Genomic DNA, 27182 nt, shown 5'->3' with positions numbered 1-27182 from the left:
AATTATGTTGCTTGCAAGAGAAATTAAATTTGATATTTGATTAAAGGTCGTTGAAACAAACTGAACTAAATTAAACTGAAGAGTGCTGAAGTTGTCTAAGAGTAAGCGCTTGAAACAAGGCGCTTCAAGGCCGGCTCATCGTCGTCATGGCAACTCATAGTCGTCCAGTCTGCACATAGGTGTCTTGGAAGGAATTCTACAGACTACCGCCTTGTGCATCTTGTGTACAACTTCATGTCCCAGCAACTCGTTTAGGATCATCCGTTCATTAAAAATGGCTAATGATTTTAAGCTTATTTCATGGTTTAACGACATATTTTAATGTAATAGTGACGTTGTGAGTGTATTTTGCCGGACAGCTCGTGAAGTTCCAGCGAGAAGAACAAGAAAGAGGGTAGTTCGCTACTGCCCTTGACAGTACAGACAACTTAAACTCTCGCAGCACCGCAGTCCCGTCGTGACCACGACCCGCGCAATTGGGTTGAAATATCGACAAATATAAAAGAAAATTATAATCGTGGTATGTACATTAAAATTAAAAATGACATCTAATACTACATTAATTCAGGTCAGTAAGATCTGATATTCCTGAAAAATGTCAATAATTGACTCTTACTTTGACTTCCTTGGCGTATTTAACCTCATCAAGCGGATACCGAAGTTGCCTGAGGGCAGGCGATTGAGAAAACAAGGTTCTTCAATACCTTATCACCCAAAATGCCAATTCTTACCTTGACTTTCTTGGTTTCAGTCAGATCTTAGCTACTTACTAGGATCATCATAGAGGAGGGATCTTTTGGAGCCTGGAAGATTGCGATAATGGACCTTTACCTTGACTTTTTTAGCGTCTCCAACTTCCTGTTTCTGGACGGTGATGTTGAAGGGGGAGTTCTGGATGTGCACGCCCATCTTCTTGACAGACACCACGTGCTGACCAGCCTCGCGGGGAGTGAAGCTGATACCAATGTTGCCTGAGGGCAGCCGCTTGAGGAAACAAGGCTCTTCAAGACCTGACGGTGCCTGGAAATGTCCATGACAAAATGTAGCATAGCAATATAAATAAATAAATAAATAAATAAACTTTTATTTCAGGCATAAGTACAGTACACCCATAATTGTGTGTTAGTACAGAAACAATTCCTTAACCTATGTTAGTACCTACTTATTACTAGCTTAAACTTAACTTAACAACTAATTCTACTACAATTAAAACTAATCCTATTTATAATATAATATTATGTTGAGAAAATAGAATACAAATATTTCCCAAAACTTTCGATCAAAAGTTTCTTGTTTTCTGTCTGTTCACTTAAATCACCATAATCACCCATCATCAACCGATAGACGTCCACAGCTGGACATAGGTCTCTTGCAGGGACTTCCACACGCCACGGTCTTGCGCCGCCTGGATCCAGCGGCTCCCTGCGACTCGTCTGATGTCGTCCGTCCATCTAGTGGGGGGTCTTCCAACACTTCCAGTACCTCACCTCAGCACCTCACTTAAATAGTTACTTATTAAAACTTAACCTTTAAGTATAACATAATATGATCAAGTTCAATGTATGCAAGTATTTCTACATAATGTTACTTAAAAAGTTACTGGTTTATAAAGAACATAATCAAAAATCAATCAATCACTTTTTCTAGGATTGGATGAATCAAGCAGAACTAAGAAGTACCTGTATAGAAGCATTAAGACTACGGAGGTCATCGTCAGCAACTTTGCCGGGCAGTGTTACCTCACTGCAACTGCCGACAGATATCTGGTTCCTCTTGCGACCCTCCCCGGTAACCTGCAAGAGATAAGCGCATTAGGGACAGAAGAAATATAGCTGTATAAACATAGTAAAATAAACTTTATAAACGCGGAAATGCAGCCAGTATTCTTGGCACCATTCCACGCGGGCATGATTTGTATAGTAATTAGATAAGGCTAGCTTTAAGTTTTATTGTAATATTTTCATTAAAAAAAAAACAGTAAAATATTTAAGATACTAATTTATTATTTAAAGAGGTTGCTCTCTGACCTCTAGCCACACATGTTATTCACCATCATCATCATGATCAACCCATCGCCGTCCCACTACAGAGCACGGGTCTCAGAGTCAGTCAGTCATAGCCTACCACGAATGTGCGGATTGGCAGACTTCACACAACTTTGAGAAAATTATGGAGAACTCTCAGGCATGCAGGTTTCCTCAAGATGTTTTCCTTCACCGTTAAATAATGCAAGTGATATTTAATTACTTAAAACGCACATAACTCCGAAAAGTTAGAGGTGCGTGCCCGGGATCGAACCCCCGACCTCCGATTAGAAGGCGGATGTCCTAACCACTAGGCTATCACAGCTTTTTTTATAGCTCCAGCGTAAAGCTCCAACATATTGACATCTTTAACATTTCATGGATGACATAAACGTATTTTTACACCATGTGCATTAATATCCTGGAACCAGAAAGCCTATATCCATCTGTCTGTCTCTTTGGGTAGATGAGAGCTGACGTTTCTCGCGCAATTATTGGTGTGACATTTTAGATTGCTTTGGACTAAGCAGCTGACAAAATTCTTCTTCTTTTGATTTGATATATGATTTTTCCGAGAGCCAAAACAGCATAATGCGCTTTGTCAGTACCGATGCGCTTGTAGAAGGCACAAAAGAGATGCCCGGTAATAATGTACAGTTCTTGCAGTTCACGAAGGCTAGTGAACTTTACTTGTGGTAAGTCGTTTACATGGTTATCGCGTATATGTGCGTGCATGTCGGACCAATCAGTCGCGAGCAAGCGCTATCAAACGCACACATTTAGTGTACCTTACGTATATCGATACCACTTATACACAACCATGAGTCAATGGCCTTCGTGAAATGCCAGAACTCTACCAATTTCGAAATTAAATGCTCTGTCATTGGAGACTTAAAATATATGTAATTGTTACTAGTTACATGTATTTATTAGAAACTAGGTTAACGGTACAGACCTTAGCAGTGAAAGGTGAGCCTTTGATATGCTTTTCGCCGAATCTGACACTGACTTTGTACTCTCCCGGTGCAGTGGGCAGGTACGACACCGCGACGGTGCCATCTTTGTTGTCGTGGCATGTAATCTGGAAAACATAAATTTTAATTGTTTGATACCTATCGATAAATTGTAAAATAAGTTAGTGGTCTAAAACACATCAAAATGAATTCTGGCGTGCATCTGAAAATTCTCAATGAATGCAAAAATGGGTGTTGGGTTTTCCTGTGAAGAAATTCTTAGTAGATACTAGCTTGGAGCTAAGAAGTTGGCGGTGTTCCGCCCTCGTGCCTCGAAGAGCACGCAAAGCCGTCGCCGATGGATAATCTCTATAGAGGCTGTCGGGAAACCGGCAGAACTAACCTCAGCTTTACTGGGACCTTCAACTGCCATGGACAAACCACCAGCGCCAGCGCCCTTGGTGCTGATGGTGAACTCGCTGGGCTCGCCACTGACACCCGAGACGAGGCCAGGTCCGTATGCCGTCACGTAGCCCGAGGATATGGAGTCCACGTGGAATTTGTAGGGAGAACCTGGAAAAAGGTAAGATATGTAAAGAATGGTTAAGGAATTTTTGTCTGAACTAGATATGACCAAGAATAAGGTTGAAGATGCTGTTATCACATAACCCATACAAGCAAACGAGCATTGCCTACATACTGAACGAAAAGAAAAAACTAAAAGAGAAAAAGAAACAAACTAGAATGATTGTGCATATTTGCTAAAGGAATCAGTCCACGTAATCTTAATATGTAAAAGTAAAAGGTGACTCACTGACTGACTGATCTATCAACGCACCGCTCAAACTACTGGACGGATCGGGCTGAAATTTGGCATGCAGATAGCTGTTACGACGTAGGCATCCGCTCAGAAAGGATTTTTGAAAATTCAAGCCCTAAGGGGGCGAAATAGGGGTTTGAAATTTATGTAGTCCACGCGGACGAAGTCGCGAGCATAAGCTAGTTCTCACTAAAAATCTAATAGTTTTGTGTTTGGATCCAAATTAACATCTTGGTACCTAAAGGTAATTTCACAGCACAGTGCCTACTGGAAAACTTTACAACTTTTTACAAAACAATATTATAGGTACTTACTATTCACAAAAAAAGTTATATTTTTATTGTATACTCTGACACTAGGACTATGCGATTGTAGATCCAGCTGAGTGCAGCTGGATCTACAATACAGCCAGTGGGCTGAGCACTACTTAGAGGAATAGAAATGCCATTTACACTAGCGGCACGCTATGATGGCCGGTTTGACACATTACAATAGTGATGTGGAATGTCAATTTATTCTCGAACAAAAAACAATTAAGTTTTGTTTTTGTACCTGATTAAATAGGTTTAATAAAACAAAAATGTATATGTTTATTTAATTTATTTGAACGAACTGAATATTTGAACGAAAATGAATATACATACTTTATATGCACACAAGAAACATATGAATACAAAAGATACCGAAAAAGGTGCCACAAAAGGCCATAATTAATCAGATTCGTCCATACTACTATTTTCACTGTCGTCACTGCTATCATCACATACATTAATAATTATATGTTCGTTTTCTATAATATTATCTATTTTCACATCTCTTTCATAATCTTCCCTTATTAATTTAACAGTTCTATTCACAACCTTTTCCCAGTCTCCTTTAGTCACATGTTCACAAGCTTCTTCTAATAATTTTAGCATTTTTTTTGTGGTAAATGGGGGTTCTGTATTGTGTCTTGCAGCATATCCCTTAATTTGAGCCCACACCAACTCAATCGCATTATACTCACAATGGTAAGGCGGTAACCGTATAACTCTGTGCCCATGTTCTAATGCTATTTCGTCAATGACGTATCGGATCTTGGTTGGTTTGTTTTCTTTTAAAAGACGTACTAATTCCGCTTTTAACATATTCATGTTTGCATCTACGCCATTTTTACGAAGCCATGCGACGATATCAGCTTTCTTTTGGGATTGGGCAGGTGGCTTGTCAATTTGCATCGAGTGGTATGGGGCGTTGTCCATAATTATAATAGATGGTTCAGGGAGGCTACACAACATTGAGGTAAACCATTCAGTAAACTTTTCTCCATTCATGTCTTCATGATAGTCTCCAGTGGTTTTTGACGCAAAAGCCATGAGAGAACCTTCGACAAACCCGTTGATGGTTCCGGCGTGACAAATTATAAGTCGCGATCCTTTTCCTACAGGAACTTTGGAAGTAGATGCTGCTGTGTCATCGTTCCAAGAACGGCCTACAGTATGGTTAGCATTAAGCCATGTTTCATCCAAGAACACAACATTTTGCCAATTTTTGATTTCTTTCACTTGCCGTAAAAAAGTATACCTTGCCATCGCTATATCAAATCTTTCCATCAATATTTTGCGTTTGTTACATTTTTTGTATCGAAATCCAATGGTCTTCAAAATCTTCGTTAAAGAACTTTCCCCACCGAAGAATAATCCAGCTTCCTTCAGTGAATGCACCAACTTTTTTCTTGTTGGATACTCCTTCTGTAAATAGTAGCCGTAAACATGTCTTCGGATAGCATCGGCATCAAAGCTATCGATGCCTACGACTGGTTTTGCTCGTTTTCTCTTTTTTGGTGTGTGAAGTTTATTTTCTTCTGTGCCAGTCTCGCCATATTTTTTTTTAGTTATCCGTCTAACAGTTCGTTGTCCAATATTAAGCGCATCAGCTACGCGTTCAACCACTGACGTTATAGGTAAAATTGGCCCTCCATTTTGAGCTTCACGATCGAAATAGTTACGAAGGCGTATTAGGAACTCACGTGTCTGACTATTTAGAACAGTTCTCTGCGTACGTTCGGTCATATCGACGAAATCCACAACAAAGGGCTTGAACAGAGTCCAAATTAACGAGCAAGGGTCAACAGTAATGCAGTATCAATATTTGAAATCCAAAGCCAGGTCAAAACTATATCACAATCGCATTGCACTGACAGTTTATACTTTTCGAAGCAACGTCAATTCGAAACTGCTTTGTTTTGCATTGAGCATTGACGCGAGTTTGCCGGAGGTAGTAGTTGTGCTAGCCAGCGATCCTATGTGACGATCGTATTAGATTCCATTTTTAAAAATTTATTGATATTTTTTTGCGATTTCAGAGGTTTGTCCACATAGTGAAAATTGTTCATATTCACAAGTACATTCACCCCTTAAATGGTGCAAACTGATTTTTCTACACTTGTATACATTTAAGAAATCAATTTAATAAATAAATTTTGAGTCCTAAACCTAAAACTACATTCGATAAAATTTATGAATCTCTGCACATCACTATCGTCAATAAAGTAATACAATTATTTCCTTCAAAGTCGTTATCAATTAATACGGAACTTCATGAGCGGACAAACGTCAAACCGGCCATCATAGCGTGCCGCTAGTTTAGAGCAGCCAATACTTTTTAATTTTTTATGAAAAAAACGTCAGTTTTATTTAAAGACGTTACCTTTATGAGGTTAGTATTTTCAAATTAACCCTGTATAAGCACTACAAAGTAAGTACTACTTTACATACGAAAACATTACATAAATAAAATATACCTTGAACATGTTCTCCATTGTACTTGACGTAAAGTTCATGCACGCCTTCTTCTCGAGGATCGTACTTGATGCTGACTGTACCATCCCTGTTGTCTTCGATGACGGGCTGGTCTATGTGGCCGCTCGGCATCTTTACTTCCGCTGGAAAGAGATAGATCTATGTACTTAATCAAACCACCATCAGTTATCGTGAGTCACCTAACCGCTACCTATAAAATCTTCTACTTTGTCTCTCTCACTCTTATAACAAACAATATGAGCTGCCCAGGCAATGAGGTGCGTTACATCAACACGTTAATTTTTTCGTTTCACTAAAAGTTACATTTAAGTCACAATCTCAAACATTCCGATCTCATTTCCAAAATTGACCTTTTTAAAACGTGATCGGATTGTTTGATAAATTCAGAAGTCGTTAACAAAATTTAAACATAAAAGTATGAATTTCAAAATGTATGGTCTATGAAAGGGAGGACACGAATAACAATATAAAATAGAATTAAATGGAAACCTAACCAGTATAAATGTTGTAAGGGGAAGAGATATTGTCACAATTAGAACTAAGGCATACGGGAGGAAAATAACAATGAAAAACTTCATGAAAACTATATTAGGAATAAAAACATAATTGAAAAGACCATTTCAATGAAGAATTGATAACTTAAATTTATGAGTATTCAGTTGATAAGTGCAGTACAATAGAACTGGGGCCCTATGTTTTAATATTGTTTTGGCATTTTCATACAAAACTTGTATTATTCCCCCTGATATTCTTTTTAAAAATTAAACAAAAATTTATAATAACTGATATGGGAAATTGCAAAATTTAGGAATGTGGAAATCCACATTTGAATTGAAATCAATTGGAACATCTCTTCGTATAGGAACTATTAATACACTAAATGCAGCCAATGATCAGATATAATTATAATTAGGTAATTGCGATAAATATAACAACAAACCTTTCCTAGTATCAATATGAAAGATCGTCACGAAGTTAAGCGGTGTATACGAAAGTCCAGTACCCGTTTTGTTGAAAGTAATCTTGTGGCATTCAGAATACACTATAGGCACTTCTTCTCTATCGATTTCTGACACTGAGAAATATTTCTTTTTACTGTCCACGTAGAATCTAGATACGACAGTCCAGTCTTTCTCGTTGTTTCCACCAACGATTGAATTCCAGAGTTCAGACAAATACGCCATTTATCCAGCTTTCCAACTCTTGAAACGAAATGTGAATTTTGAAATGTATCGTGTGGCAAGTGTTATATATTTGGCATGTTTAACTTTGTATGTTCGTTGTATCGTGCTGTAGGTTTTGAATTATTTTTATGACTGTATATCATTTTTTAATGTTTGCTGGTGAGTGAAGTTTTGAAGATGCACTTAGAGCTAGCGCGCACCACGGAGCAGTGAGTTGCGGTGCGTTTTAAAATCCGTAAATCTGAATTTAAATGTATCAAAATCCGGTGCGGAATTAATTCCGCAGTGCGCGCGCTTCCAAATAGTTCTATAGTTCACAGATTTTGCGGGGAAAAACGTACGGAAATTTTCCGCATTCGATTTTTAAATCTATACTGACGCTCTTTTTTCTGTTACCGTACCGCCTTTTCAAATTATCTAGAAGGGTGCTAACGGAACTCTAAGCCTCCACTGTCCATCCGTCTGTCTGTCTGTCAGCGGGCTGTAACTCATGAACTGTAAATGGTAGAGTTGATTTTTTCACAGAGTGTGTATTTCTATTGCCGCTATTTTAGACCTAACGACAAATAACAAAAATTTCAAAATGGCTGCCATGCAAGTTTGAGAAAAAGTGTAATAAATTTGTATGATGGATGGTATGGAACCCTTCGTGATTTCGTCCGACTCGCATATGGCCGCTATTTTGGTATATCAACAAGGAACCAGGGCAGATCACTACGGGATCGTAAAGATGATGTATATATCCACAGTCTGTGTGGATATACAACGATACCTTTCTTTAGAAACCCTTCTAAAGGTGCGTCCAGATGTGGTCCAAATCACGTAACAAGATACAAAATTTTGTTGATCATATTATTGAAACCAAGTTGTATAACGTTTGCTATAATATAGTCTGAATGCACCGTAGTGTTTAATAAATGTAGTTAAGCCTTAGAATACATGCTAAGCAGTATAAGGTTATTTTTGAAACCTCTAGGTATTTTACCCCCTTAAGGGTTGCATTTTCAAAAATTCTTTCTTAGCGGATGCCTATGTCATGATAGTTATCTGCATGCCAAACAGCCCGATCTGTCCAGTAGTTTGATAGATAGTCAATCAGTCAGTCAGTCCAACTCAACCAACTCCCATCGGCGGTGTTCCTACTAGATTACAACATGGGGTTATTCAAGGGGCGGACCAACAAATTCCTGAAAGGCCAGCAACGCATCGGCAGTTCCTCTGTTGCTGCAAATGTTCATGGGTGGCGGTAATCACTTAACATCAGGTGACCCGCCTGCTCGTTTGCTCGCTATCTCTATTTTTAAAATAGAACCAGTGCAAACGGCTCAGTGTCGAAATTAAAATACCTAATATAAAAATATTAAGTGTTCCATTTTTTTGCTTTTAACTAAAAAGCAATACTTAATTAACCCTTTAATCGGGGTTAAAATAATAAAGAGGCTCTGAGTTGAAAAAGTTCAATAAAAAATATCTTCTTGTTTTTATGTCACATAAAAACTTCGCCACAGCCGTAACGTTTAAAAATGCCAATAAATTCGAAATACGCGAGCCACAGACTATTTTATGCCCACAAGACGTCACATTTACGTCACGACATCGTGTCGTTAGGTATAAAGATGTGATTATAGAAAATGTGTTGTTTATTCCAAAGTTTTGACATTAGGGATAATAAAAATAGTTGGCACTGCGTAGACGCGCCTCTGTGTTTATTATTAGGGAGCGGTTATATGTCGGCGAATTTTTTTTATAATTTTTTCGATTCACATTTACAGATGAATTCAGCCAGACATGAGACAACGGAAATTGCAGTTCCCGTCACGCGATGAGATCATGGTCAAAATATTTGAATAGCCTGGAAGACAAATCGTGCGATAAATATTTTTCTATTTTGTCCCTTATGACGTCCTAACGATTTTCTTATTTCAACGTATTTTTTTATCTGCTTAACAAATTACAGAATAACCATTGACATCATTATCATCATCATCGTGGTCGTCAGTCTGTGGACCAGCAGATAATATTAGTATGAATTTATCTAACAGTGAGAAAAGTGTCAGCATATCAGGGCGATTGCAATTTGCAAAGCATTGTTGCTGTCAACATTTTAGTTCTAGAACACCGGAATATTGCGAGTTCACGTAATATAACACCACCCTTACAAGATTTTTTTATAAAGCGTGTACCACATCTCCGCTAATATGTTTACACGCGACATTTCCGTTAGCTGACAATCCGGCGATTTCTGCATGTCAACATGTCTGGGCCCACACGCATTCTGAATTTTACCAATAATACGGATCGTAAATCCCAAATAATAAAAATCATGTTTAATACCCGAGAAAGAAATCTATAATATTAAAATGAATCACTAAATGTGTTGCTCATCGCAAATCTCGAGAACCGCTGAACCGATTTCGCTAATTATTTTTTTTATATTCCATGAAGTACGAGGATGGTTCTTACGGAGAGAAAAAATTAAAAAAATTGCCTGAACAAGAATCGACTGTTAGGCGGTACAAAGTTCGCCGGGGCAGCTAGTAAGTAAATAAAAACGTTTATTTCTCAAATTTTCCTACACATCATAATATCTTATAATATAATAAGTTTATTAAGAGTTGTTTATCCCGAAATGGTACACAAATATGGGCATATACAAATGCGCTAGATAAGGTGTGCCATATTATAAAATGACAGCTAAGTAAGTATTTTTTTGCCGATTCAAAGCGCCCCGCCGAAATACGGGAATTAAAATGTAATATTTACAATTTTTCTTTTTAGTTCTGTTTGTTAATTTAGTTCCGAGTGTGCTCACATGACGATCACTGCTGCTATTAATACCAAAATGGCGATAATGGCGTGCTTGAATAATCTTGTGCGACCAGTGGCGTGCAGCTCATAGAAGCATAAACACACTGCTTACCCTCATTGTAATAAATCAATGCTTAATACCTAAATGCATACCCTGGCTTGAACTCCTGTGCACGCCACTGTGTGCGACCCTCTAGAGTTACAATAGCTGAACAAATTAGGTTAGAATTATAATAAACTAGCTTATGCCCGCGACTTCCTAACCGTGGACTACATAAATTTCAACCCCCTGTTGTACCCCGTTTAGCGATTGAATTTTCAAAAATCCTTTCTTAGCAGATGCCTATCATAATAGCTATAGTGCATACCAAATTTTAGCCTGATCCGTCCAGTAATTAGAACTGTGCGTTGCTAGGTCAGTCAGCCAGCTTTTCCTTTCATATCATCATCATCATGATCAATCCATAGCCGGCTCACTACAAAGCACGGGTCTCCTCTCAGTGTGAGAAGGGTTTGGCCACGTTTGGCCATAGTCCACCAAGCGGGCCAAGTGCGGATTGGTGGTCATTGGTTACTTAATTGAATTTTGTTTTAAAAAGCGTCGTGCCTGAAATATTAACGTTCGCTTATATTGGGATTACACCAGTTTCCTTCATTAAATTAATATAAGCAGATGGCAATTAATTGCGAAATATATCGGCCATCTAAACATTGGAGTTCACGAAACTGGAACATTGACAGATCTTTCTTTCGCAAGATAATCTTTATTTTGGAGAACTAGATTTTGTTTAGAAACTTATTTATTATTTTTTAATATTTGTTCATTCTAACTAGCCGATGCTCGCGACTTTATCCGCGTAAATCCTTTTGGAAATTCCGTTTTACCACCGGTTTGGAAAGTAGATTCTATTGAGAAGGGTCCGCAAGAAACTCAGCAGTTGCTCTTTTTAATTTTAATACAAAAGGTACATAAGCAATTTAACTATTACCCTACCTTGTGGAATTCTGCATGCAAAGCCGAACGTTTCCAAACATCCTTGTCATTACATTATAACATTCAGAAGCACTAAAACCTAGTAAAAGTTTACTTGAATAAGAATATATTCTATTCTATTATTTTCATTTATTTTCTTTCATTTTTAATAATGAAACTAGCTGATGCCCATTACTTCGAACGCGTGGATTTAGGTTTTCAAAAATTCTGTGGGAACTCTTTGATTTTTCTGGATCAAAAGTAGCCTATGTCACTATCCAGGTCTTTTACTATACCCATGCAAAAAATCACGTCAATCGGTTGCTACATTGTGACGTAATTGAAGGGCAAACCAACAAACAAACACACTTTCACATTTATAATATGGGTACTGATTATTCGTAACCGCGACTTAACAAAATGTTGCTAACGATTTTTTATTCATTGTCAAATCTGAGAACTCTTTCGTGATCATTTTATGTGAAGAATTTGAAAGACTAAATGAAAAGTTTAGTACGTAGCTACATTTCGTACAAACCAAAAACAACGGATTTTACATTTTCCCCGTCTGTTCATCTCTGATTTATTAAAGTACGGAATCTATAATCGCTTCTATGAACTTCTATGAATCTGGGGCATGATGCTATGTTTTAATAAATCAAATTAATAGTTTAATAGTTTGTCCCTACTTTTGATGCCAAGTAGAATGAGAATATTATCTATCAGAAGACGTGATTCGGCTATTCGGAATAATGCTGTTAACCTAGTTTTGTGTTTTGTGGCTTATAATTGTTTGTTCTGAGAAAAACAATAGTGATAAAAGAGCCTGTTAAAATGTAATAAAATAATATTTTATGGCAACATTATGTTTTTTAAATAGACATGCGTTTGACCGCTTCATATCAAAGTAAAGTCATTGTTGCCAAGTAATTAACTTAATTTTGACTAAATTTTAAGCGACTTAATTTTGAGTAAGCGTTTCCAGAGTCCAGACTCCAGAGAAGTAATTTAGTAAAGCTCTCAAGTTCATTCCGAGATGAACAGCGAAGATGAACTGACATGCTATTACCCATTATTTTTTTGTCTGTTTTCTTAAAATGACTATGACATTTTATATACCACTATAAAATGTATGAAAGACAATTTTTTTATTAAAATTTGTTGCTTAGACACATTATAACGCACTAGATAATGCCCGTAACTTCGTTTGCGCCGCGTTCATTGAGGCTTTTAAAAAATTCCGTGGAACTCTTTAATTTTGTGGTATAAAAAGTAACTTACAAAAAGAAACAAAGTCAAAGTCAAATCATAGGTATATAAAGTAAATAACTAATCATCCCAGTACCTGTCGTTGATAGAGAGAGAGAGAGAGCCAGCGCGATCCAGACCTTCGTTATTTTATAAAAGCTGAAAGTTTCTCTTCGTATTGTCCCCAACACAGTTAGGAATGATCAGTGACTATGAAGTTTGGATCATGGTGGCTTTGGGAGATAACATGTTGATTGACGTTGATAGTAATTATCAATTTGGAATTATGCCTAAACCTAAAAGCTGGACCATTCCCAGTGTTTTGATTCAGATATAATATTCCAAAAATAGTATACTGCGTCATGCATTTTTGGAAATAAATCATATTGTTAAAATTTTCACTAATCATTATAGGTATTCTACTACCAAATTTCGCCACGGTTTCGCCCACTTGAAATTTTTCTAAACATTTCTAATTTTCATGGATACAACTTTAAAAACGGCGAAATTTCACACACCCCCTATTTAACACCCTCAGGGGTGGAATTTCCAAAATCCTTGATCACGTATTTCTAAATTATTAACTGAAAGCTCAAATACCAAATTATTATGGAAAAGTATAATTTGAAAAAAGAAGGACGGACGGATAAAATAAGAGGCGAAAGTTTGTATAAAACTTTTGCCACACATTTTAATTCCCTTAGGATGTGGTACAGTGTGGTATCATAAGAAATGGGATGGAATAATAAAATTAACTTTTTGTTTTTGTAGATTCGACCAAGAATTATTTTTATACAATTCTTATACCTATTTACCAATGTCAATTAGGCATAAGAACAAGAAAACGTTCTACACGCATAATTTAACAAATGTCAAATTATAAAGACGAGTTCTTTTCTTATGTTTTACAATGCAAGAAATCTGTTAAAGATCATTTTTCGTTAGTCCAAAGATAATAATAAAACTTGAAGATTAATTGATTTCGGCACTCATATTTTCATACAGGTACTAGGTACATACAATAAGCTGTGGTATACATAAGCTGTGGTAGCCTAGTGGTTAGGACGTCCGCCTTCCAATCGGAGGTCGGGGGTTCGATCCCGGGCACGCACCTCTAACTTTTCGGAGTTATGTGCGCTTTTAAGTAATAATTAAAATATCACTTGCTTTAACGGTGAAGGAAAACATCGTGAGGAAACCTGCATGCCTGAGAGTTCTCCATAATGTTCTCAAAGGTGTATGGAGTCTGCCAATCCGCACTTGGCCAGCGTGGTAGACTGCGGCCAAAACCCTTTTCACTTTGAAACTTTGAGAGGAGACCTGTGCTCTGTTGTGAGCCGGTGATGGGTTGATCATGATGATGATGATGAGTAGGTACATTTATACAAAAAGAGTATGTTAAAACTTTGACAAATCGAAACAATCTCGCATTGTGAAAGAAAGATTAGGATTCTTTGCATTTGCGTATTTAAGTAAGTACTTTGCCAATTGGCACCGATTCTAAGCACAACCTAATTTTAGAGTATTCGCACCCTCTTCTTACTAATGTAATATGAAAAGGACAGAAGCAGTTTGACATTTCTAAATTAAATTTTTAGATGGTAAAACCCGTGTTTTAGCACGCACTCGCGAACCTACTGTTTAAATTTGTATTGTGCACTAAAATTTAGAGTCTTTAAATGTGAAAGTCATGTTCCGTTCCTTTTTTAGCATTAGTAAAAAGAAAAGGATGCAGATACTCTAAATTTAGTTTAGAGAGAGACTAGAGAATCGGGGCCAATTGTCATGTTTAATTTTTTTCAGAAAATATTTGTAGGACAACTTTGACGCCCAATAAATTACGCACTGACAAATTGGTGAAGAATATGACGGTCCCCGTGAGCCAACAATAACAATATATGTTTACATTGAAAAATATTATTTTCTAGATTTAACTCGCGATTTCGTCCTTGTTGATTTAATTAACTTATTGACTTCGAGGAGTTGTTTTAACTTATAGCAAAATAGACTAAGAGTCCGTGAAAGCCCGATCTTCGTTATTTTATAAAAGCTGAAAGTTTCTCTGCGCATTGTCCCCATCAAAGGGAGGAACGATCAGCGACTATATATATATATGTGGTATAAAGTGTAAATTTTTTATATTTTTTTCGGAATAGTATTAAAAATCACTTCATGCATTGCCAGACACTTAGTATCTTGGCAACCCCCTGCCAGACTCTTTAACAGAATGGATCGGAGACGGTCGAAGTGATACAGAGTATTCAAGAACTTGCATAACCCCAAGTATAAGAAGAAACCCCCTGCTAGACACCCTTAAAGTTTGATAAATTGTTAATGTAAGGGTAGGTTACTTTATGATGTCTTTTCTTTTAATTTTTTTTTCAGACATCAGTTAGTAAAGCAGAGGTTTGGTTTTAAATATAAAAATATATTTGTCATCCCTATTTTTGAGAATCTGTCCTTCAAGTTTCGTCACATCAATTTGTTCCACGCAATTGAGCACTTAAAATATAATCTATGTTTACTAATGCCGTAAATTTTATAAAATACATTTTTAAATCACACGACCTCAAAATACACTTATTACGAACTATCGAGGTATGCGGCTATACCACGGAACAGAAAGAACAGTGGAAGTGCAATTCACCAAAATTACCATAGGAACCGCTGTCGCCAAACTCATACAAATGTGGGCTATACTGTACCGGAACCTAGGGACAAAAGTTAACAAGGAACAACAAGTATAAGTCCCGCGAATTGCTATTCCGCTGGAACCATGTCTCATTAACATCGAAATGACGTCATTTTGACATCAGCCGAAATAAACGTCATATTATGTCATAAGCTACCATACAAAAAGTTCTATGACTACTTCGAAACGTTTTTTCACGGACTCGGATTGGATGAGTGCGTAACCACCCTAAGGCTTCAGAGCATGTAACTTGTCTGTCGTTAAATTACGACTTGTCGAATGATTTTCACATACATTCAACACTTTTCAACGAGCAACGCGTTGGCGAGGCGACATGGAACATTCCATCTGACATGGCCACATACATCACGCAAGTAGTACGGAAATCCGAGATGAGTGATGGACGATAGCTTACATGCCTCAAGGAGGTTGAGCCAAATGGGTCGAGGGAATGCGGATGGGGAGTTGATATATATTTTTTTTTTTTTTTTTTTTTTTTTTTTTTTTTTTTTTTTTTTTTTTTTTTTTTTTTTTTTTTTTTTTTTTTTTTTTTTTTTTTTTTTAAAAGAATATTAGCCATGTTAAATGACTAATATTCCCCTTTCCTCTCCAATTAAGCGTCAGGCTTGTGCTAGGAGTAGGTACGACAATAGTGCAACGGGCGGGGTTTGAACCGTCGACCTTTCGGTTTTCAGTCCACTCCTTTACCGGTTGAGCTATTGAGGATATTGTGACAGATATTAGGGATTCACCCGAAGAAAACATATCAAACGCTTGCGATGTAAGCGCAAATTAATATGATAATCATGTTAAAGACTTCAAACGAGCTATTCAATAACCATTCGTATGGTCTTTAGTGCATCATTATCATCATAAACCCATTACCAGGTCACTCCTGAGCTCACTAAAGAGAGGGGTTTGGCTATGGCCAATGGCTATGGGGGCAACTATGGTCCACCACACTAGCCAAGTGCGGATTGGTGCGGATGACATGATTATAACTTGAACTGCAATACTTGTGTGCGGATATCTAACACCATACCAGACCATCAATATGAGTAATTTATTACCTATTTTGAATAAATCATTTGACTTTGACTTTGACTTTGACTTTGACTTTGATAATCCGGTGACCCGGTAGTAGTACCTAATAGGTAGTGTTAGACGGGAAAACTAGGTGATTGTATTTTTCTATGGGTTGCTCTGCGGAGTAGTGAATCTATGCGAAACGTCACTCTAAAATAGCGCGTAGAAAGAGCAGTTTGGTCTTGTGCTTTTATAACTAAGAATTACTATGTGAACAGTAAATAAAAGCCTTCTAAAGTATATGAAAGTGGTTTTCCTTCTTATATCCATCCCTTGCTAGTATATCTACTGGAATGCTATGGTTGGTATGGATAAATCGCTTGGCGGCATGTTAGAATGGTAACTAGCCGCTAAAGCCTTCCAACAACAATAAATATTTAACTACGTTTATAACTTATCTAATGAAGCGGTTAAAATTCACCACAAACTAGTTCATTGAATAAAGAAAATATCAAAAAAAAATGAAATAACTTCAAATATTTTTTCATAATTTTTGTCACGGTGAAATGTGGAGCATAATCTATTTTTGTGGTGAGTGACAAGCCTGATGGACTTGTTAACAGGTTATTTTTCGCAGCTTCAGTAAACCAGTTTCCATTGTAAGGCCCATTGTAAGTCCCGCAAATTGCTGTTGAGCTGGAACCATGTCTCATTAACATCGAATTGACGTTATTTTAACGTCAGACGAAATAAAAATATACCATCAGCTCGAAACTTCAGTCTAGAGCTGACGTCACTAAAATGCGGCCACGCGCATAAGCAATTTGCAGGACTTATACCACAGCTTATACTACCACTTTTATAAGTAGCATCGCCAAAATTCGTTTGCGCAGAAAATGTGCAAACAAACGCCGACGAAAACCGAATGTACACCACTAAAATACAGACCTTTTTATTGCTTGGCGTTAAGATTTTAAACACAAGAACAACAGAGACTCGTGCTATCTCGCTCATAATTCGTGCGTACAACACATGGCGCGTAGGCAACAACCAATAACAGACAAACGCGCGCTATGATTGGCTGAGACATTTTCGCGCTATTCAAAATAAAATTTCTGCACAGGTACATCGGCGTAACTTGTAAAATTGAACCTAATTACCTACATGATTCTTGTATAATCACTTGCCCAAATATATAATTGAGACGCGAGAACTTCCTTTATTTAAGATAAAATTGAAAAAACTATTGTTAGAAAAGACATATTACTCGATTAATGATTACCTTGTAGAGAAATTTTAGTTTTATTTTAATTTTTGACATTTGTAACATTATCATTTAAATTTGTATTTTTTTGTGACTAAGTATTTAATTTGACTAATTTTATCAAAACTATGTACACGTTGTTCGGTATATCATAAGTCATAACATATTGCATGCTAATAGGCAGAATTTGGCTGTACCTTTTTGTTTTGTAATATCTGCACTGTTTACCCATATTCGCAATAAAGAAATTTGAATTTGAATTTGAATTTGAATTTGAAATACTATCAAATGAGCCATTGGGTTTGGAGCCACCAAAAACCGTATCTCTACTAGATCCCTAATATGGCTTTGTAATATCCCTAATATCCCTAAAATGTATATGGACTACGTCAAACTAGTACAGTACCGAGTACGCGCTGTCACTCATACCTATATTACGTTTTGTCGGTCTCAACGACAAAGACGGTGCTCTACAAATTTGATATCTCCTTCTTTTGCTATCTCCTTCTAAAGGTCTATGTACAATATGCTTTCGGCCGCGTACTGTATCTACATTGACATTAACATATTGTGTTCATATATTATTTTTATAATTAAAATATATCCAAAAAACAATGTTAAGCGATATAGACGTGTCATTAATAATAAAGATGGGCGTTATTGGCTATTTATGTCAACGGTTAATCAACAGTTATTTAGTTTCAATACCGATATTGATAACCGTTGCCGAATATCGGTATCAGAGTTGTTTTTTTTTTTTTTTTTTTTAAAGAATATTAGCCATGTTAAATGACTAATTATCCCCTTTCCCCTCCAACTAAGCGTAAAGCTTGTGCTAGGAGTAGGTACGACAATAGTGCAACGGGCGGGGTTTGAACCGTCGACCTTTCGGTTTTCAGTCCACTCCTTTACCTGTTGAGCTATTGAGGCTCAACTTGTGTTTCAACTATCTTAATATGCGCAACGCGCAGCGGTTTCCGTTGTAGTAACTAAGCTAGCTGCCGTATCAATACCGTCTGTATAGCTAGCGCGCGCATATTGACTAAAATAAAACCAATTTTACTTTCATGAATATCGTGAAGTAATCACAACCTTAAGTTCATAGCAGCAAAGTTTAATTTGATCATTGACATAGGTCAAACTATAGTGGACGCCTGCACGAATAGTTTGCCACAGTCCAGTTAACCAAAAACATTTCACGAAGATTGATAAACCAAAGAGGACCTTATCTCTATTACTCTAAGGCTAACTGTATTAAGATTGATAGATCAAAGTGTAACTGACAAGTACTTGTACAGTTAAGCCTTAGCGTAATAGAGATAAGGTCGGCTTTGGTTTACCAAGTTCTTAGTTCCTAAGCCGGTAGCCAATCACCGCTCCTTCTCAGCTTTCAGTGAAAGAAAGAAAGAGAAGGCATAATTATTGCGTTTCTAGTTACCAAAAAACCAAACAATGCATTGTCAGTTGCCAGTTGGCAGTGTTGCGTTGTCAGGTGGTTCGTCATAGATGATAGCTGATAACCGTTGCTAGCTACGACAATAACGCTACGGTACGCTATAGGCACGGCAGCGGTTTTCAGTTAAGTTAAGCTGCCGGGACACATGTCTAATTAATAACAAAGGTGTCAAAATATTTTTATTGGGCCTAATGTTGGATTTTTTTCGCCTAATATTATTATGTGGTGTTTGTGCACTAAACTTATACAACATAAAAAAGATATAACATAAAAACATGATATATATCATACATTAGTTTGTCCTACATGAAATAAATAAATTTTGAATTTTGAATTGAAATTATAATAATATTTTGCGTACCAAACATATTTTGTTTACGGCGTCGTCGCCCGTTTAAAAAAACATTTAACATACTCTAAATCAGTAGAGCAAGGTCGATTCATATATTCGCAGTTTTGATATTTCTGTTTTGATTTGTGATCTATAAAGTATGAAGCAAACAGACAAAATTGGGGTACAAGATTATTAAAAAAACATGTTTTTATGTTATTTAAAGGTCGTGTTATTTGACGTGGTAATCGTTTTGCCTGACGATTTTTCTAATGTACGTGGTTGTTTATTTTGACATTTACTTTAATAATCGTGTTAAATTTTAAGATGAGAGTGCGTTAATTTACTGACTACAGAATAAAATACTTAAAAGAAAGTACCTACTGTCTCACTCACCAACTTACCTAACCCAAAAACTGATTTTCTGGATATACCTAACTTGAAACGAACTTTTTCCAAAAATCATGAAACACGTAGTTTTTCATTTTCAGATTCACATTAAGATTTAATAAAGACCTTAATTCTAAATGTATAAAAGGAAAAAATGACTGACTGGCTGACTGACTGACTGACATACTGACTGACTGATCTATCAACGCACAGTTGAAACTACTGGATAGATTGGGTTGAAATTTGGCATGCAGATAGCTATTATATTATGATGTATAATAGCTATCTGCAAACCAAATTTCAGCCCGATCTGTCCAGTAGTTTAAGCTATGCGTTGATAGATCAGTCAGTCAGCCATTCAGTCGGTCAGTCAGTCAGTCACCTTTTCCTTTTATATATACAGATAAAAGTTATTTAATTTCATTTAATTTCAATAGATTAGATAGGTAAATGTGCGGTTTCGCTGGAGCGTTTCGCGCAGCTGTTGGGAGGCTGGGATCTGAACGGATGTATAAATTCTGATGAGACATTCTTGGCGGCCGCTCCCGCTCCGGTCCGGTCACGGCAGGGTGAGGACAGATGACCCCGATTATTTCTGTGATCGTGCCCAATTATTTTCATAGCGTTTTCTTGGAAATCCCGGAATCTAAGGCGCCATCACCACGGACGAGAGAATCGCGGCGATAGTCTTTCCGTGCAACCAAATTCGATACAAATTCGATACGACCAATATCCACAGGGCGATACTATCGCCAACGACAGTAAGTACAGTACGCGTCCAAAAGTGATGAACATCGATGTTTAGAAGGAAACAGCAGATTTGTAGAGCACTGTCTCGGTCGTTGAGACCGACAAAGCGTCATATGGGTATTTAGTGACAGATACAACGCTCTACAAAGATGAAATGTCATTCTAAAGGCCGATGTTCATCACTTTCGGCCGCGTGCTGTAGGTCGGACTCACCATCGTCCGTGGAGATGGTGGCTAAGCCTAACGTCAAGTGATGAGCTGGCGACCAAAACGGTGTAGTTAAACTAAACCAAATTATACAGCCGCGTGGTTAAGACGTCCGTTTCCTACTCGGGATGTCGGTGGTTCGATTGTCTAACTTTTCGGGTCTCTAACTATTCGGAGTTATATGCAGCGAGTAAATATCACTATGAAGTGAAGGAGGAAACGCATGCCTAGGAGTTCTCAAACCAAATCAAATAATTTATTCAAAATAGGTAACAAATTACACTTTTTGATTGTCAGTTATTGGATTTGTAAGATATAGTGGTGATAATTTCCATAATTTAATCTCCATAATTTTTCCAAAGATGTGTGAAGTCTGCCAATCCGCAGCGTGGTGGACCAAACCCTTCCCATTCTGAAAGGAGATCCGTGCTCAGTAGTGAGCACAAAGGATTTCTCTCATCCGTGGTGGTGACCCAGTAACGATTTAAGATGACGATAGTAAATAAATGAAACGACGTACCTACTCAAAGGAATCGGTAATATTGAATTGTTGCTAATGTGCAATTAATAATCTCATGCTTTGTTGTTATTATTAAAATGAATGAGCAGTTAAATGTACATTTACTGCCCGCTAATGATTTAGGAAGTTCGAATACATATAATGGATGCATAAACCTAGAGACTAGGCTTGACATTAATGATTTTAGGACATTACTACCCATATTATTACATATTATTGCGATTCAGAAATCTAAATTGTGTGAGCGAGATAAAATTTAATAATAATAATAGATAAATTAATAATTTAAACTAAAACTAAATCCTTAAAAAATATAATATTATAACTAAAATATATTATTAAAAGGAGTTCCTTTAGGCAAGGTTCCGAAGATACTGGCAGCGTTCCCCCTTTGTATAGCTATTAGCTAGGCTAATTTTTTGCCCGAGGTAGCTGCCAGCTCTTCGGTCTCCTGTGATGTCGACTAACCTTTTTGCTATTTCCTTAAAAAGTTTCACCTTACATATTATTACTTAATACAAAAGTGTGTTTGTTTATTGGTCTATTCTATTGGGTTGTTGATTTGTCTTTCAATCATGTCACAACGGGACAGTAACAGATAACCGTGGTTTTTTGCACGTTATTAGTTAAATACCTGTAGAGTGTCATTATCCGGGAGAAGCAAAGAGTTCCCACGGGATTTTTATAAAAAAATCCGCTTAACCGATTTATATGAAATTTGGAAACTTCCCGGAAAATCAGAGAATTTTCACGGGATTTTGAAACCTTGATTAACGCGGCTGAAGACGCGGGCATCATCTAGATTATAATATTAGTATGGATTACATTGATATAATGTCATACTTGGTAGAGTCATAATTTTTTTTTTTAAAGAATATTAGCCATGTTAAATGACTAATATTCCCCTTTCCTCTCCAACTAAGCGTGAGGTTTGTGCTAGGAGTAGGTACGACAGTAGTGCAACGGGCGGGGTTTGAACCGTCGACCTTTCGGTTTTCAGTCCACTCCTTTACCAGTTGAGCTATTGAGGCTCTGAATAATATTATCATAAGTAGCACGGAACATGCTATCCCTACATGAAATAAAGAAATTCATTTCAAATACATGATATACATTATCATGATCAACCCATCACCGTCTCACTACAGAGAACGGTTCTCCTCTCAGAGTGAGAATGGTTTTGACCATAGTCTAGATTACGGTGGCCATGTGCGGATTGGCAGACACACATAATATTACGTTACTATTATATCTAATTACATATCTTGCAAAGGTTAAATGTGATGTAGGAAAAGTTTCGCAACGACAATATTATTTATATAAATTCTGAACTAATGCACAGAAATTTGGCTCAAACATCTAAAATTGTAACTCCAGTTTTCGTAACGAGCACAAGTGTTCATTTATAACACGCAATAAATATAACGAATGAATAAAACCGGCCTTGATACAATTATTTTAATATTTTAGATTCCTTTGGGACACGGAAACTCACCACTTTGACAAAAAAACGCTTACATAACAAAATTGCGAGATTACGTCTAATAATCCCACACGCGCTCTCACTTGAAAGATCTCTCTCACAAAAACCGGTCAAGTGCGAGTCGGACTCGCACACAAACGGTTCCGTACTATCGTATACTTCATCATCATCGTCATGATCAACCCATCGCCCGGCTCATTATAGAACACGGGTCTCCTCTCAGAGTGAGAAGGGTTTTAGCCATAGTCTACCACACTGGCCATGTGCGGATTGGAAGACTTCGCACACCTTTGTGAACATTATGGAGAACTCTCAGGCATGAAGGTTTCCTCACGATGTTTTCCTTCAGCGTTAAAGCTAGTGATATTTAATTAATTAAAGCGCACATAACTTCGAAAAGTTAGAGGTGCGTGCCCGGGATCTAACCTCCGACCTACCGATTAGGAGGCGGACGTCTTACTACTCGACTATTAGACTATCAATAATTTGAATTGGGAACCTGAAATGCGATAAATACTTCTTGTTCACTTTATCAATTTCAAATATCTGATATATCTATGCTAACATACGAGATTTAGGTTTAAGAGGCCCGTGGTCAGTAGTGAGCCGGCGACGAATTGTTGACGATAATGATTTATCCTTAAATGCCTCACTAGTTAATTAGGTAGGTACTGTGCTTGGAATTTCTCTACGTGATCAAATCGGAAATGAGGCGATCAGAAGGAGAACTAGAGTAACCGACATAGTTCAACGGGTTGCGAAGCTGAAGTGGCAATGGGCAGGGCACATAGTTCGTAAAACCGATAGTCGTTATACCGATAGACCCAAGGTGCTGGAAAGACGACCTCGTACCAGAAGACGCAGTGTTGGAAGACCCCCCCACCACTAGGTGGAAGGACGACTTCAGACGAGTCGCAGGGAGCCGCTGGATTCAGGCGGCACAAGACCGTGGCGTGTGGATCTCCCTACAAAAGACGTATGCCCAGCAGTGCACGTCTATCGGTAATGATAATGATGATGTGCTAATTATTTATTTCATAAAGAGTTATGTATTAGTGTTTGGACAGAAATTTTTGAATTAAAATAGTGTACTAAACTAAGAACGGAAAACTTTCCATGACAGAAGACATTTTTAATTAAAAAAAATCTCATTCAGTCTTGATTTATTACTATGTTTTGTCTATAGCTAAGAGTTATATATGTTTAACTAAATTAATAGTTTCTATTAATGATAGCTATGCGAGAGACTCTGCGTAGAGCTTGTAATAGCGCACATTTACGTCAAAACTTCTTCATATTTTTAGCATTCTATACATGTAAAAAAGTGGGTTTATTTAATTAGTATTAGTCTTCCAAAAGTTTCTTGCAATACTAAAAGATCTCTACAATAAGCTTTTATAAACAATGTTATTGGTCTACGATTCTCCTACATCGAGATGAATCACCCGTAGCAAAGTTTCAATGCTCGTAGCATTTTCGTAGCTACTTCACTCACAAACAACATTTTTCATATTTTAACGTTTAAAAAGTTTCTATATTATATTCTTTTATTTTAAAAAAGTATGAAAAATTGTGTGTTATCTGAGTGACGTATTAAAAATTAAAAAATAAATAATAAAATCTGTGAGATCGTACTCCCGCCATTCCAAACACGAACCGTATTTTTAAATTTTACCGAACACTTTCACTGTCACTGGCCACTAATAAATTAAAATTTTAAATTTTGAATGTATTCCAATTCCAGAGGGTACCGCACAGCGGTGCGCGCGATTTGCGACTAGTCCGTGGGAGCCCGCCGCGTAGTAACATGCAACTAAGTATTTATTTATATATTTTATTATAATTACGCTTATTTTCAACATTTCATTTCGGCACGTGTTATTTTCGGTGATATATGCCGCGAGAGTTGTCATATTACTAGAGCCGCTATTTCCTGCTAAATGGCCTACTTGAATTGTGTACAAGTTCATTGTTTTCTTGCTTATTGTATAAATGTTTGTCGTTCAATAAATCATGCTTTTTTATTCAACAAATTACCGTTGGACCCTTTACTCTATTTGTCAATAACATCGCTTTCTTTATATTATGCTTTTATAATAATATAAACTGTCTGTCTGTTAGCTTTTCACGGCCCATCCGTTTAACTGATTTTAGCGTTTGATACAGAGATAGCCTGCATCTCCGGAATGCAGCTCTTTCTGTCCTGGAAAATTAAGAATTCCCACGGGTTTTTTAAAAAGCATTTTTCTACATAGAAACAGGCTTTTTTAACGTGGGAGTTGGCTTGCGTCTTGTATACGAATACTTTTTACCCCACAAAATTATAGAGATCCCGTGGGATTTTTAAAAACCTTAATCCACGCGGATGAAGCCTATTAATTAATATGTTAGGTACAAATGTTTTATTTGGTTCCAAGCTGACATCTTTGTTTTTTTTAACGCGTGATTTAAAGTTTTGTTCTTCCATGGTCTTACTCGATGTCATCACGTGTTATTTTCGGCAAAATATTATGTTTTTTCAGTGTCGTGCTCCATCCATTTTGAGGTCCTATGTGGTGTCGAGAGATAAGCTGATTGATTTGGTGTTCATTTTTAAAAGATTTTCTGGATTTTCGGATTTAAAGTGCGTAATTCATGATGCAAAATTTTCCATATCAAAACAACACCGAATGCTTGTGGAAAACGTCACAAAGTTTTCAAGTGGTAAAATCATTAAGAGGTTTTTTTTTTAATTAAAATAAAATATTACTAAAAAACTTAAAACTAAACTTACGTACGTGTAAAAATCATGCCCGCGTGGAATGGTGCCGAGAATACTGGCTGCATTTCCGCACTTGATGGCCAGGCTGATCCTTTGCGCGAAAAATGAGCTAACCCTTTTGTTACCAAATGAGGCTATTAACCGTGGTTTAAAAAAAATTATTTAAGAAATAATGATCTCCAAAGTTATTAGCAACCAACACGTCTACGTTACAGACACTAATTGACAGTTTTTATAGATATTAGATATTAATAATTACTCTGCAGAGTTTTCGTTTATGTGATGCCCACGACTTCGTCCACGTGGATTTAGGTTTTTTAAAAATCCTGTGGGAACTCGTTGATTTTCCGGGATAAACAGTAGCCTATCTATGTCACTTTCCAGGTCTTTGACTAATTCCCATGAAAAAAATCACTTCAATCCGTTGCTCCGTTGTGACGTGATTGAAGGACAAACCAACAAACAAACAACTTTCGCATTTATAATAAGGGTACTGAAAATAAGGGTACTGATTTGAAAATCATTATTCATACTTAAAACAGCATGGTTTGTTGGTAGAGTTAGAAAAGCCAAGGTCAAAACTTTTCACCAAACCAGTCTTGATCAATTTTGAAAATTAATATTTCCAAATTGCCCCTACCTGGAATCAAATTCGTGACCACCCGCCCGCCATAGCTTTCACCATTAGGTATGCTAGAGAGGTCGTTAAGGAGGTATTCAAAATTACGAGTATAGATACCGCAGATAAAAGTGTAATAATTATAATTGATGCAATAATTCACCACACATTATTACCATTTTCCTCGATAAACGACAGATTTTAACGTCTCGAAGGAAATACCATTGGACTCGGCTAGGGTTGCCAATTTTTATTTTCTTTTTCTTAATAACTATCGCGAGATAAAGTTTATCTAATGGATAAAATATTTGACATTTTGACAGATTCCCAACACAAAAACTGTCCTAGCGTTAACTTGTTCATTAGATAAAGTTTATCTGTAGATTGTCGAAAAGGGCCTATTACCACCAGGCGTCTTATTAATAACTAGCTGACTCAACCCGGCTTCGTTCGAGTGCAATTTTTGTAAATTGGTAAGGGGTGAAATTTCACATTTCATCTCATTTCACACCGCAAAATATATTACCTCACCAGCGAATCGCTGGCGACCAAAGTCGTTACCGTTCGTATACCCACTACCCAGCTTGTCCTTGCTTGCTATGCATAAAAAATGGTGGGTGTTGACAACCCTAACGTTAACACTGACAAATGGCAGTCTATCTCACATCTTGGCTTAGATATAGGGTCGAAGCTATTTTCTACTGGAAAATGGAAAATGCCCTTGGAAACCACTTTAAAATATTACGAGTTGTCACCTAATATAAATTTTGTGATTCTCCATCAATAAAAATCTCGAAATTTACGTTTACATTACAATGAAGTTTATTTTATTTCATTGTAATAATTTATTTTATATCCATATTTAATATTAT

General features: G+C 36.9%; 1 protein-coding gene across 10 annotated transcripts in view; it reads right to left on the bottom strand.

The window, feature by feature from the left end:
* cher (filamin protein cher) overlaps positions 1–27182 on the bottom strand; it is a 98014-nt gene that overhangs the window by 26606 nt on the left and 44226 nt on the right. For 6 of the 10 annotated variants that reach the window (XM_034981142.2, XM_034981141.2, XM_069506536.1 and 3 more), the window contains 5 exons: positions 6580–6720; positions 3381–3550; positions 2980–3105; positions 1680–1793; positions 832–1020 (listed from right to left, as the gene is read on the bottom strand). In XM_034981142.2, the coding sequence (XP_034837033.1) occupies positions 832–1020; positions 1680–1793; positions 2980–3105; positions 3381–3550; positions 6580–6720 (740 nt within the window). Of the gene's footprint in view, positions 1–831; positions 1021–1679; positions 1794–2979; positions 3106–3380; positions 3551–6579; positions 6721–7538; positions 7889–24565; positions 24729–27182 lie in introns of those variants that run through there. The other 4 variants (XM_069506534.1, XM_034981135.2, XM_069506535.1 and 1 more) reach the window with 4 other exon arrangements.

Source organism: Maniola hyperantus, chromosome 23, assembly GCF_902806685.2.
Source record: "Maniola hyperantus chromosome 23, iAphHyp1.2, whole genome shotgun sequence".
NCBI lineage: Eukaryota > Metazoa > Arthropoda > Insecta > Lepidoptera > Nymphalidae > Maniola > Maniola hyperantus.
Note: the sequence above shows the minus strand (reverse complement) of the source record. Positions and strands in the feature narration are given on the sequence as shown.